An 11,546-nucleotide genomic window follows, 5' to 3' on the forward strand; every position below is an offset into this window, starting at 1 on the left:
TTTAAATTGTCGATTAAAGATTTTGGTTCCTTACTGACATTTAAAAAAAATAAAAAAAAGCCCTCTGCTCGCATAGAGTTTACAAATCCAAGAAGCTTGAATCGAAATCTCCAATAGGAGAGTTAGAAATGTTAGAATTTAGAAATCTCATCCGAAATTATTTTCATATAAATTACTCAACAACAAACAATATATGCAATCTGAGAATGCCAGAATAAACAATGAAAAAGAAAAAAATTGCCCAATTGAAATTAAACAATTCCAACAAAGACATATATTCTTAAGTTTATTCCCCTAGACCAATTTGTTTACCACAATCCTCAAGTTGCCAGCGCCCAATACAAATTCAAATTCTCGTATTTTCCCACGTCACTTTCTTCTTTTTATCAAACATATGCGACTTTGTTGGTCGCCCCACTCAACATGGAAGGTATTCCCAACTGGAACAAAACCAGAATATGCTAATTAATACATGCCAATAAAAGCACATTTCATAAATAAAGTATAAAAGGTGACACCAAGAACAAAAGGAAGCAAACTTGGGAAGAAAATCTGCACATGTTTCAACGTTTTTCTCCCACTTCTATTTTATGTAAAAATAAGTAATGACACAACCAAAGAGAGAGTAAAGCCTAAAAGAAGAAAGAAGAAATAAAAGAGACAGCAAGAAAAGTGGCGCGTGACCCTGCAAAAGCATGGATTGAAAATGACATCTAACGGCTAAAACTTGAACTGAACATCATCAACAAAAAACTCATGTCCTGCTTCAGACTTAGCTTGAGAATCCCATGATGTTCTTCCTTCCACTCTTTTTACAGTGTTGCACATCCACCCACCTGCTTTTTTGGAATCTTGAACACTCCATCCAGAAACTCATTAACATGAACAATACTTAATACTATTTACAATTACAGTGCAAGCCCTAGATGATCAAATTTCATAACAAGTCTGTACACACCATTATATCCCGGGGGTAAAAAAGTAAAGTTGATATACCCCCATCAAAGAATTTTTGATTATGACCTGAAAAAATATCATCTTGCTTCTGTTTCTCCGTTCATCTTGGACCAGAGAGTTCCATGGCATAGGAATCCAAAGAATGTACATCATCATCATCATCCACTGCCATGCCAAACATGTGGGAACGATCATGAGCGTGGTCATCATGTTTTGAATTTGGCGCAGTGGTGGTAGGACGGGATGATGAACTGTTGTTGCTGTTGCTGTGAAAGGAGTTCATGCTAAGGCCACCATGATTATGTGATGCCGCCCATTTCTCTGCGAGGCCATCGCCTTCGAGCATCCGGACCACTTCAGACATTTTAGGGCGGTGGGCTGGCAAATATTGAGTACAGAGTAAAGCTACTTGTAACATCTCTCCCACCTCTATCCAGTCACAGTGACTACCTAGCCCTTTGTCTACCAATACTTCAAGTTTCTTTTCATGCTGTATTTTCTTAACCTGTCAAGACATACAGACAACATTAATCTCCCGTCTCAGCATTGATATTGCTTTTTTAGGCAATCATCAGATAACAATTTCAAGGAGAACAAACTTGACAGGTGACCTTCTTCAACTACACAACTTTCACAAACTGACATGAGGAACATCAATGATTTAGAGATATAAAAAGCCATGTGACACAAAACTTTACAAGTCAGACATGATAACAATCCGAGATATCTTCTTGCTTTGTGAAAAACATTTTAATTCAAACCCCCAAGTTGTATCCCAATTTAGACACAAACATGAAATCATGTGTGTTCAGGGAAATTCAAATTAGTATATGGGCTAGTAATTTGTCTTGTCAAAAACCCCAAAATAATGGAATTAAATCAACAGTTTCACGTTGCAGAATAAACTTACCCACTCCAGGATAGCGCCCTTTTGATTAACTGTTTTCCCAAACTCAAGGGCTGTCATTCCAGTCATAAGCTCTAACAACAGAATGCCAAATCCAAATACATCAGTTTTCTCTGAAGATTGGCCAGTGGAGAGGTATTCTGGTGCAATGTGGCCCACGGTGCCACGGACAGCAGTTGTGACATGAGAGACATCATGGTCAAGGAGTTTTGCAAGCCCAAAATCACCTACAACAGCCTCAAAATAGTCATCCAGAAGCACATTAGCAGCCTTTACATCTCTGTGTATTATCTTTGGATCACATTGCTCATGAAGATATAGAAGACCTCTCGCGGCTCCAATGGCTATCCTCTTTCTTGTGTTCCAATCCAAAGAAGGTTTGCCTACAAGTTATGCATTACAAGTTAATTGCTGAGGAATGTCTTGTCATAAACAAAATATTGAAGGCGAACAAAATGAGGCTAGTGAGGTTCTATAGGAAATAGCTTTCCACACGTCACTCCTTAGAACTGGTTTCTAACATCACTTGTTAATTGCCAGAGGTTCACAAATTATCTTCGAAATCAACTAGGAATTGAAACTACATTGCCCAGTGTGTCAAGAAACAGTCAGGTCAAAGATATAGATATATAATTGATGACAAATTCTCGGTCAAACAGAGGAATACTAAAATAGCGATCACCAACATACGATCACACAATCTTCATAAGAAACACCAGTTGTGTGAAGAAAACATTACCAACCTCTAAGCCTCGAAGCCACACTGCCATTAGACATATAAGGATAAACCAGAAGCTTTTCATTAGGTGTAGCACAAAATCCAATCAAACGAAGTAAATTACGGTGAACTGCCAAGCTGATCAACTCCAGTTCTGTTCGAAACTGCAATTCACCAGCACCTCCACTTACATCCTTCAGCCTTTTCACTGCCACCATTGTCCCATCTCCAAGCCTCCCCTGATAAACATTGCCAAAACCTCCCGCACCAAGTATGTTCCTGGAGTTGAAATTATCTGTTGCATGTTGGAGCTCTCTAAAAGTAAAACTTTTGAGATTTCCCAATCTAACAAGCCCCTCTTCTTGACAATCTGCAATAACACCAGCATACGGCTATTATTACAGCTTCTTTACCTAGCAATAAAGAACTGTCGTTCAAGCTTTACTTACCATTGATGTGTAGGATGGCTTGGGTCTGCAGTCTCTTCCTGTACCATAAGATCCCAAAAGACAGGAGTATGATGCTAGCAAAGCTGAGACTGACTCCAAGTGCAATTGCTAGCTTCTTGGACTTGTGATTTCCTGCAAAGAGAAAATCTATGTTGGTTACGAACCCGTGGTGCCGAATAATAAAAGAGGATGTAAAAGGATGAATGTACAATTTTTTTTCCGAAGAAAAAAGGCTACCTTGTGACAGTGTTAGAGTGAAAGGAGCAGGTGTGAGGGTTGCTGATCGATAGCAACCTTCAGTAGAACTGCTTCCACAAATTAAGGGATTTCCCACGACGCTGCATGAATAACAGTGAACCATAACAAAAACCTCAGGCCAAACGGAAATTATTAAATTCTTAAATTAAATTAAATAATAGAACATCAAAGAAAGACCCATTAGTACAGAAAGGAAAATGAAAGAGACGACACACTTGAATGTTCTGGCTGGAGACGCGGGTAATGGTCCACTGAGATTGTTGTAAGACAAGTCTCTGTATGAAATAGGACTAGTATATCAGCGTCTCGACAAAAAGCAAAAGACAGAAAAATCTTGACAAACTGGGAAGAATTCAGCGAGAAGCAAGTTTGTTGAATTTCCGAGACATTTGGACGTGAGAATGTAAACAAACAAGTTGTGACAGAATAACTGAGAAACCGATACTCACAAGAAAGAAAGCTGCGGGATTTTGGACAGTGACACAGGAAATGGGCCAGATAGACTATTGTTGTTCAGCCTCCTACTCTCGTTTTGGACCAAGAAAACAAAGCATTACATTAGAACATGTGAAGCGAAAATCAACCATCAAAGAAAAGATATATTCACTTCATTCCTGCTCAAATACACGAGAACAAACTCTTCACCGAATAAAACTAAAAGAAGAAATTCAGCAGCAAATGATACATTAGAAACAATTAAGTTACACAGAGAAAGGATAGCACGATCTCATGTAGGTAAACAGCTACAATGCGAATAGCGTTTAACAAACTTTTATTAAGAATAAAGAACAAGAGATTTGAAAATTACTTACAAGTACTGGAGACTATTCAGCCGACTCATAGACCCTGGAATCGCCCCAGTGAATCCATTATTGGAAAGATCAAGAGTTTGAAGCTTAGGAAGGGCACCAAGCTCAGGTGGGATTTTGCCAGAGATATTGTTGTTCTGCAGTAAACTATAATAAACCAACAAAGCAGAATAAAATTTTAAAAAAATGGATTTCAGTAATCAGTCAGAAATGAAAAATATGACATGGTTTCCCAGATAGCGACTTGAGAGCTTCATGGCTGGTAGGTGGCAAAGGTTTGTAGAAATGGAAAAGAAACCAGAACAAGACACAGCAAACGAAGTAACGAAAATAAACTATGGTTCCATGTTCCTTACACTTGTCGAAGATTTGTCAGATTTGCGATTGCTCCTGATAGAGTTCCAGAAAGAGACTGGCTAGGAGCTCCCCTGCAAAACCCAAAAATATTGGAATTTCAAACGTGTGATCATAGCCCAACTGCAAGAGGATGAGGAGTAGGAGGAGGAGAACTCACAGGCCTATGACAAGTGAATCAGCAGAACAGGTGATCATAGCCCAACTGCAAGGGTCCACCGAGTTCTCATCCCAGTTGCTTAAAACTCCATGCGGGTCAGTCAGAGCATTTCTTATGCTCATCAAAGCCTCCACTGCAAAATAAATAGTTGAATCCCGAATAAAAGAAGTTTAGCACAAAGCACGGAGATTAAGGAGAGAGCAAACTAAACAAACCTTCATGGTTGCGAGGCTCGGAAGAGAAACAAAGTCCAGCACAGGAGAGGAAGAAGAGGAGAAGAAGAAGCAGAACAGCCGAACCGAAAGGCATAATTAAGGAACAAAGGTGGTGGGCATAAGCTCACAAAGCCGCTAAAGCAGAACTCACATAAACAAAGGCCACAACGATTATCCGAGCGCGGTTTTCTTCTTTTTGACAGTGTGTCCTTCCTTAGGTTGCTGCTCCTCTCTTGTGCTTTCTTGGACCTCTCAAACGGCCTTTTTCAGTCACCACCCCCTCTGCCTTTTTCAACAATCTGCACAAAAGAAAGGAGAGAAGGAAAAAAGAAAAGAAAAGAAAAATAAGCGAATCAGGTGGGTGATACGAGTTGTCAGAGATGGCTAGTGCTAGTGTGCGCAGAATTTGAGAGAGAGAGACGTGACTGAGGGAGTGGGTACTCCTCAGATAGAGAGAGAGAGAGAGAGACGTACCAGTTGGACTCACTGCTTCTCCCATGACCATACCATATACTACTGCCTCTTTATATCTTCTCCTCTGCTCTTGCACAAGCCAGAACACAAGACAGAGGCACACGGGAATCAAAACGTCCATCAGAGGTTGATAACACACTAAAGGGGAGCATTTTGCTAGCACTGCATCTGCATTGATTTTGATAGCCTAAGACAATACTCTGATACCCTCTACTCAGCCCTCCAAGGCATCCTCATCATTTTGTTGTCTTTTACGAGGTCTTATCTATCTTTTCCAGCCCATGCCAAAGTGCTCCTACTAGTAAACACGCAAGAAGTTCCCTTAATCATTTCATTAATTGATTAATAAGCATTATCTATCTTCCAGTGTGCTCTTTTGGGGGAATGCAAGTCATTACTAGGTATTATTATCATTGCAATAATCTGAACCCGAAGTACTTGTGAGTTGGGAAAAGAACGAGGAAAAGTTTAACCATGGGGAAAAAGAGAAAGTGGGGGGTTACTTTTTTGATTCAGTGTTTTTTTATATGGTTTCTCCGTTCTTTCTCGACTTTTGATTCGTTTCTTCCGTTTTTTTTTTAATTTAGTTAGAGGGTAGATCAGTTTTCGGAATCTCTTTTGGTTTTAAAATAGATCTTTGTTCGGGACTTTCGAGGGGTTTAGACTAACACTACAAAATATTCCCACTGACTAAAACGGGACCATGACGCTGGTGTGATTTTGAATCAACACCAGAAAAAAATTCCCTTTCCAGTTATGAATAATATTTTAACCTTTAAAGTTTGATGCGAATGGCTTTGTTTTTTTAAAACCAATTAATCTATCGCTTTAAGATACTTTCTAGAAGCAAATACCTATTCAGGGGCACTACATCACCATGCCTCTATCCCTATTTCGGTCCATAGGCAAATGCTGCTCCATTATGAGTAGTTATGGACGAAATTTAAATTGTAAGGATATACTTGTATGAATTAGGATATGAACTCTCACTCTCTCTCTCTGTTTTTTTTTTCCTTTTAATGTTTGTATTCTCTCCTTGCCTATTGGGATGTGCTAGAACGGTAAATTTTTCAGAAACAAAAGCTTAAAAAATTGAAGTGTGCCCGTGTGTTTTAGATTTATACAAGACTTGACAAGACTATGAGAAGAATGCTACGAAATGCGGATCTAATTAGTGAAAAATTGACTTATAAGATTATAAGATTGCGAACTCACATACCGATGTTCATATAAAAATATTATTAATAGGTAATTTACAAGTAATTTTTCAACCTCAAAACATGTTCTGATTTTAACGGGGAGTTGTTTGGATGGAATCAAAACTATGATTTTAAAAGTATTTTTATAGTGTACGAAGTAAATATATAGAGTAATTTATTTTATCTTGCGAAAAATATTTCTAAAAAACACTTTTGAGTGTTTTCAAACACTCTCAAAGTTTTCATTACCCAACTCAGTTTCATGCCGAGTGTCACCTGGTTTTTGTCGATTTTTTAATGAGTTTTCATAACCCAACTCAGTTTCGTGCTGAGTGTCGCCTGGTTTTTGTCCAGGTGCAAATCTCTACTCTCAATTTTCTTGCATCTAAATCCAGTGGCTGATTTTCTCTACTAATGAAATGACGTGGTGATTTTTGACCAAAAAAAAAAGGAAAAACCATATTGGAGGTACCTGTATTTTTTTTTAATTTTCAATTTGGTACCTATGTATTTTTTGTTCTTAACTAAATCTTTAATTTTGCTCAATTAACATCATTAATCCTTATATAAAGACTAAAAATGCCAATAGAACAAAGTTATAAGAGCTAATGTTGCTAAAAAAAATAAAATTAAATGTTTAATTAAGAGAAGAAAACACATAGGTACCACATTAAAAATTGAGAAAAAGTAGAGGTACCTATAATATGCTTTTCCCAAAAAAAAAAACAAAAGAAATGACGTGGTGATTATCAGCTGCCGGATAAACACAGCAAAATGAACGGTGGGGATATGAAGCATGACGCAAACCAGAGGCAGGAGACACTCAGCATTCCGATCCCGAGGAGAGAGGCTTCCCGTAACTAAACTCGGAGCGATTGGGAATGCAAGCGTGGTTCTATAATTGGAAGGTAAGATTCAATGCGAAGCAAAACACTTGCCGGCAAAAGAAACAACACTTAGGTAAACATTACTTCCAATATTGCTTTTATTATTTTATTGAAATATATTGGGAAAATTTTTAAAAACTTATAGTTAAAGTTTGAAAAACCAAACAAATCACATGACTTTGAAAATTTTCAAATTAGTCAATAGTCATAATGACTAAATTGAAATTTTAAAATCTTAACAAATTTAGAATGTTACCCATTTATTTTTGGAAAAACAAAAACCTTAATTCTCCATCACTAGTCCACCACCAAAGTTCTCACATTGGCAGTGATCAATGATTACTCAACTTTTATTTTTGGGATTTTTTTTTAGTATTCATAAAGTTGTTAGCAATTTTTATACTAATATTCATAATTTTATTAACATAACATGTTTGCTGGTCAAAAAAAAAACCTAACATGTTTTTCAGATCAATATTTTCTTAGTATTCACAACTCTATTAATGTTATTAATCACATAATAATTTTAAAACGTGTCCTATAATATGATTAATAGCGTTAGTAAAGTTATCAATATCATTATTAGAGTTCACAACCATGTTACAAGTTTTTAAAAAAATCTCAATTTAAAATTTGAAAAATGTGTGGTAAATAACATTAATGGAGTTGTGAGTTGTGTTAAAAGAATTGTTAATCATGTTATGAATGTTGTAAAAATTCCATAAGGTTAGGTACTAACTAATTTCTTAAAGTTTAAATTTAAAAACCTACTGTATAAAGGGGTTAATGTTGTTAATAGAAGTATAAACATTGTTATAAGAGTCAACAACCAAATTAAAAATGTTAAAAAAAATCTAAATTTAAAAACTTAAAAATGATCTTGTTAATAACGTTAATGAAATTGAGAACATTGTTATAAAAATTATCAATCAAGTTAAAAATTTTAAAAAATTTTAAAAAATATTTATTGGTTGTTGGAGTTCCAGTAGCCAATTAGACAGTGAGGATGAATTGAAATTTTTGTTTTTTAAAATAAATAGCAATATTTTAAAATTTTAATTAAATTATTATGACTAATTTAGAATTTCTCCCATTCGGTGACCTTTTAAAGTTTTTAAAATTTAACTATCATTTTTTTAAAATTTTTCCAAGTATATTCCACAAATAAATTTTAAATAATCATATTTATTGGGTTAAATTGCATAAGATTAAACTTCATTTAAAACAAATAACCTCTTTCACCTTTAAAATTTAATAATCAACCCCTTAAATTTCCATGTAGTGGGTGCTGTTTCATAATCAGTGTAATAACATTGATTGGTCAACATATGATCCATGGAAGGTGCCAAAGTGTGGCCACCCAACAATAACAGGTATTTGGCATAACTAAGTTGGTCCATGACAACGATATCAGAATTGAAAATCTGATTAAGTTAGGATTGTGTTTATTGCTTCCTCCCCACATGCCATTTCCTGATTCAATATTCAAGTTAAGTTGTAATCCCACTTATGTTTTTATAAGCATTTTTTTCACCACTCATGAGTTGTTGCTCCATTGAAGTGGAGCTCAGCGCAAATTTAAAAAAAAAAAAGTTGGGGCAAATAAATTCGGTTCAATCTGAATATTTTTAGGCTGTAATAAAAATAATTCTCATCTTATTAAACTTTTTAATTAAGGCAAAAAAAAAAAAAAGAGGTTTTGAGTTCAGTCAAGGATAAGGTTTTCCAATTTTTTTTTTTTTTGAAATGATGATGTTTGATGGCCTTGTAACTTGGCAGCATAAAAACTTGGGATGTTGTAAGTTCAACCTTAAGTATGTTAATATCTATCTTTTTAACTCTACATGCTAATAGTTACTCCTCCGGTCCTTAACATAGGATTCAATTGTTAAGTTGGTTTTGGTCCAAAATATAAACATATTTTTCATATTTATCAATTTTCTTTAAATTACCTCAATGGATACTCCCTCAATCATAATCAAGTAGAAGGGGGAGATGAGATATTAAGAAAGATGATTATGGTGTTTTAGGAAAATCGTGTCACATTTCTTATAATTAACTAACTTATCTAACTTTTTTAATCTAATCAAATTAGTTAAATGGGTCTTATATTAAGGACCAGAGGAGTATTTTGTAATTTGAATTATTTTGTAATTTTGAAAGGGTTAAGTTATATTTAATACTCTAAAGTAATTTTCTAACATTATTTAGAATCTTAAAATATTTTTTAAATAATTTTATATGCATTCAATACTTTAAAATATTTTTTTAATAATACTCAGTATCTGAGTTTAGAATGTTAAATAAAGTATAAATTAGTTTAAACATAAAAATATTTTAAGATGAAAGATGTGTTCCAATCAATTTTGAGAAGTAATATATAAATGAATATATGGCTCATAATTATCTTAAATCACTTGCAGCAATCTAAATTACGGGAATCATCAATCCTCTTGGATCCAAAATCTTTCTTATTGGGGTGCAGTTATTCTTCTCGCATGCGTCAACAATTTGATTCTCCTTCTTCCTCCACGTACCCTATCACCCCCCCCCCCCCCTTTTCTTTTTGCAAAAGAAATTGCCTTCCTTTATTTCTTATCTTTTACTTGAAAAGCTTCCTTCACCCAAGCATTTCTGAGCTGGGGAAAGAGAAACGCGACCCACTGGCCACTACCCCAAACAAGCCCAAAAAGAGATACTCTCAGAATTTTTTTTTTTAAATTTTCTTCTCAAAATCTCATCTTTTTCGTTAAATCAAATAATGAATAATTCATATTTCATATTTTATAAAATTAATATCATACTGTTATATAAATAGAAGAGAAAAGATAGATACTCATTTTTTAAAAATATTAAATCTGAACCATTTATTTTTTAATTCAACAACACAGATAAAATTATAGGAGAAAAAGAGATTCTAAAAGCATCAGACCCATGCAAGCCATTCTTTGATATTTCCCACTTTTAGATATCACTTCAAATTGCAGGTTCCATTCCAAATATATTCAACCAAACGGCACTAAAATTTATACATGCAATATGTTTTATTATACCCTGATTTATCTTTATTTATAATACCATCTCCTTTCGTATCCATTGTGGGACCAGATATTTTTATCTACAGAGTTAGTTACTTTTTTTATTATTCTAAAAATATAAGATATATAACTAATTTATAAATATTAAAAAATAATTAAATTATTTATTTACTAAAAATCTGTGTTAAGTTCTTTTAAAACACTTTTTAATTACTCGTATTGGGTATTACTCCATTATTAAACCTTTAAATATGCGCAATTAATAATGAGAATTAAAAAAAAGAGTTGTAAATTTAAAAAATAAAATAAATATTGTTAATAGGTTTTATATTTAAAATGAGAGGAAATACTTTTTTATTCCATTATTTTATGTACCAGTTTTGACGTCATGCCTGGGGACTTTTTCCAGGGATCCTCTCCTCCTACCCAACCCAGAAGTGTTTTTTTTTTTTTTAAATAAAATTTTTGAAACAAGAGTATTCCCAAATACCTGAGACTAATTTCTTTCATACCTTGCGCAATTAAAGAATAGGCCTCATAATAAGTACTACATCTGGTCTTAATTATAAGAGTTAGTTGATTAATTTGAGGAGATTAAGAAAGTAAGTTGAGTTAGTTATTTATTTTAAATAGGTGTTGTCTTTCCTAAAATATCCTTATTAATCAAATGTATTGACAAGAATTATCATTATTAGAAGGGTTACTTTGGAAAAAAATGTATAAATATGAGAGACAAAGTGAATTGTGGTTTTATATTTAGGACCAAAATAAAAGTCAAACAGGATCTTATATTAAGGACTGGAGGTAGTACTTTTTTTGAGACTCGAACTTGTATTTTCTTTCTTATCAGAGTGAGGCTGATACTATCTCAACCAACAACTTACTTGTTAGCGGTGTTTTTTTAAATTTTATAAGTTCCAAAGCTTCAGTTTTAATAACTTTGTCGAGGTTAATAGTGTAATATAAAGTGGTTATGTTCAGGTAAAACCAAACCTAAGTTTGTAAAGGCAGGATCTACTTTTCATGCTTTAGCATTTTCCAATAAATTCGAATATAAGGCTCAAAAAAAATAATTATCTTCTAGATCCTTATGAATATAATTAAGAAAAAAAGTTAATAGC

General features: G+C 34.1%; 1 protein-coding gene across 3 annotated transcripts; it reads right to left on the reverse strand.

Moving 5' to 3' along the window:
- Nucleotides 1–228: 228 nt before the first annotated feature.
- On the reverse strand, nucleotides 229–5,391 carry LOC114747150 (probable LRR receptor-like serine/threonine-protein kinase At2g23950). Of its 3 annotated transcripts, XM_028935444.1 has the most exons (13): nucleotides 5,302–5,391; nucleotides 4,828–5,113; nucleotides 4,613–4,745; nucleotides 4,455–4,526; nucleotides 4,102–4,245; nucleotides 3,739–3,810; nucleotides 3,505–3,564; nucleotides 3,269–3,369; nucleotides 3,032–3,163; nucleotides 2,608–2,952; nucleotides 1,868–2,247; nucleotides 1,024–1,462; nucleotides 229–440 (listed from the first exon to the last, which is right to left on the reverse strand). In XM_028935444.1, the coding sequence occupies exons 2-12, from the start codon at nucleotides 4,919–4,921 to the stop codon at nucleotides 1,058–1,060; spliced, it is 1,938 nt and encodes a 645-aa protein (XP_028791277.1). In that variant the 5' UTR covers nucleotides 4,922–5,113; nucleotides 5,302–5,391; the 3' UTR covers nucleotides 229–440; nucleotides 1,024–1,057. The 3 variants fall into 3 exon arrangements, with proteins under 3 accessions (XP_028791277.1, XP_028791274.1, XP_028791275.1); XM_028935441.1 differs by lacking the exon at nucleotides 229–440 and having other exon boundaries at nucleotides 540–1,462; XM_028935442.1 differs by lacking the exon at nucleotides 229–440 and having other exon boundaries at nucleotides 540–1,462; nucleotides 4,828–5,126.
- Nucleotides 5,392–11,546: the final 6,155 nt, after the last annotated feature.

The sequence above is a fragment of the Neltuma alba genome, unplaced genomic scaffold, assembly GCF_004799145.2.
Source record: "Neltuma alba isolate B1F8T4 unplaced genomic scaffold, ASM479914v2 tig00005225_pilon, whole genome shotgun sequence".
Taxonomy (NCBI): domain Eukaryota; kingdom Viridiplantae; phylum Streptophyta; class Magnoliopsida; order Fabales; family Fabaceae; genus Neltuma; species Neltuma alba.

Bases quoted from the DNA above. Each gene is read 5' to 3' on its own strand.
- LOC114747150 (XM_028935444.1), bottom strand. From the start codon at position 4,921: ATGCCTTTCGGTTCGGCTGTTCTGCTTCTTCTTCTCCTCTTCTTCCTC. The intron at 3,565-3,738 runs GTGAGTATCGGT...TATTTCATACAG, and splicing joins ATCCCGCAGCTTTCTTTCTT to AGACTTGTCTTACAACAATC. The intron at 1,463-1,867 runs GTAAGTTTATTC...ATGTCTTGACAG, and splicing joins AGGGCGCTATCCTGGAGTGG to GTTAAGAAAATACAGCATGA.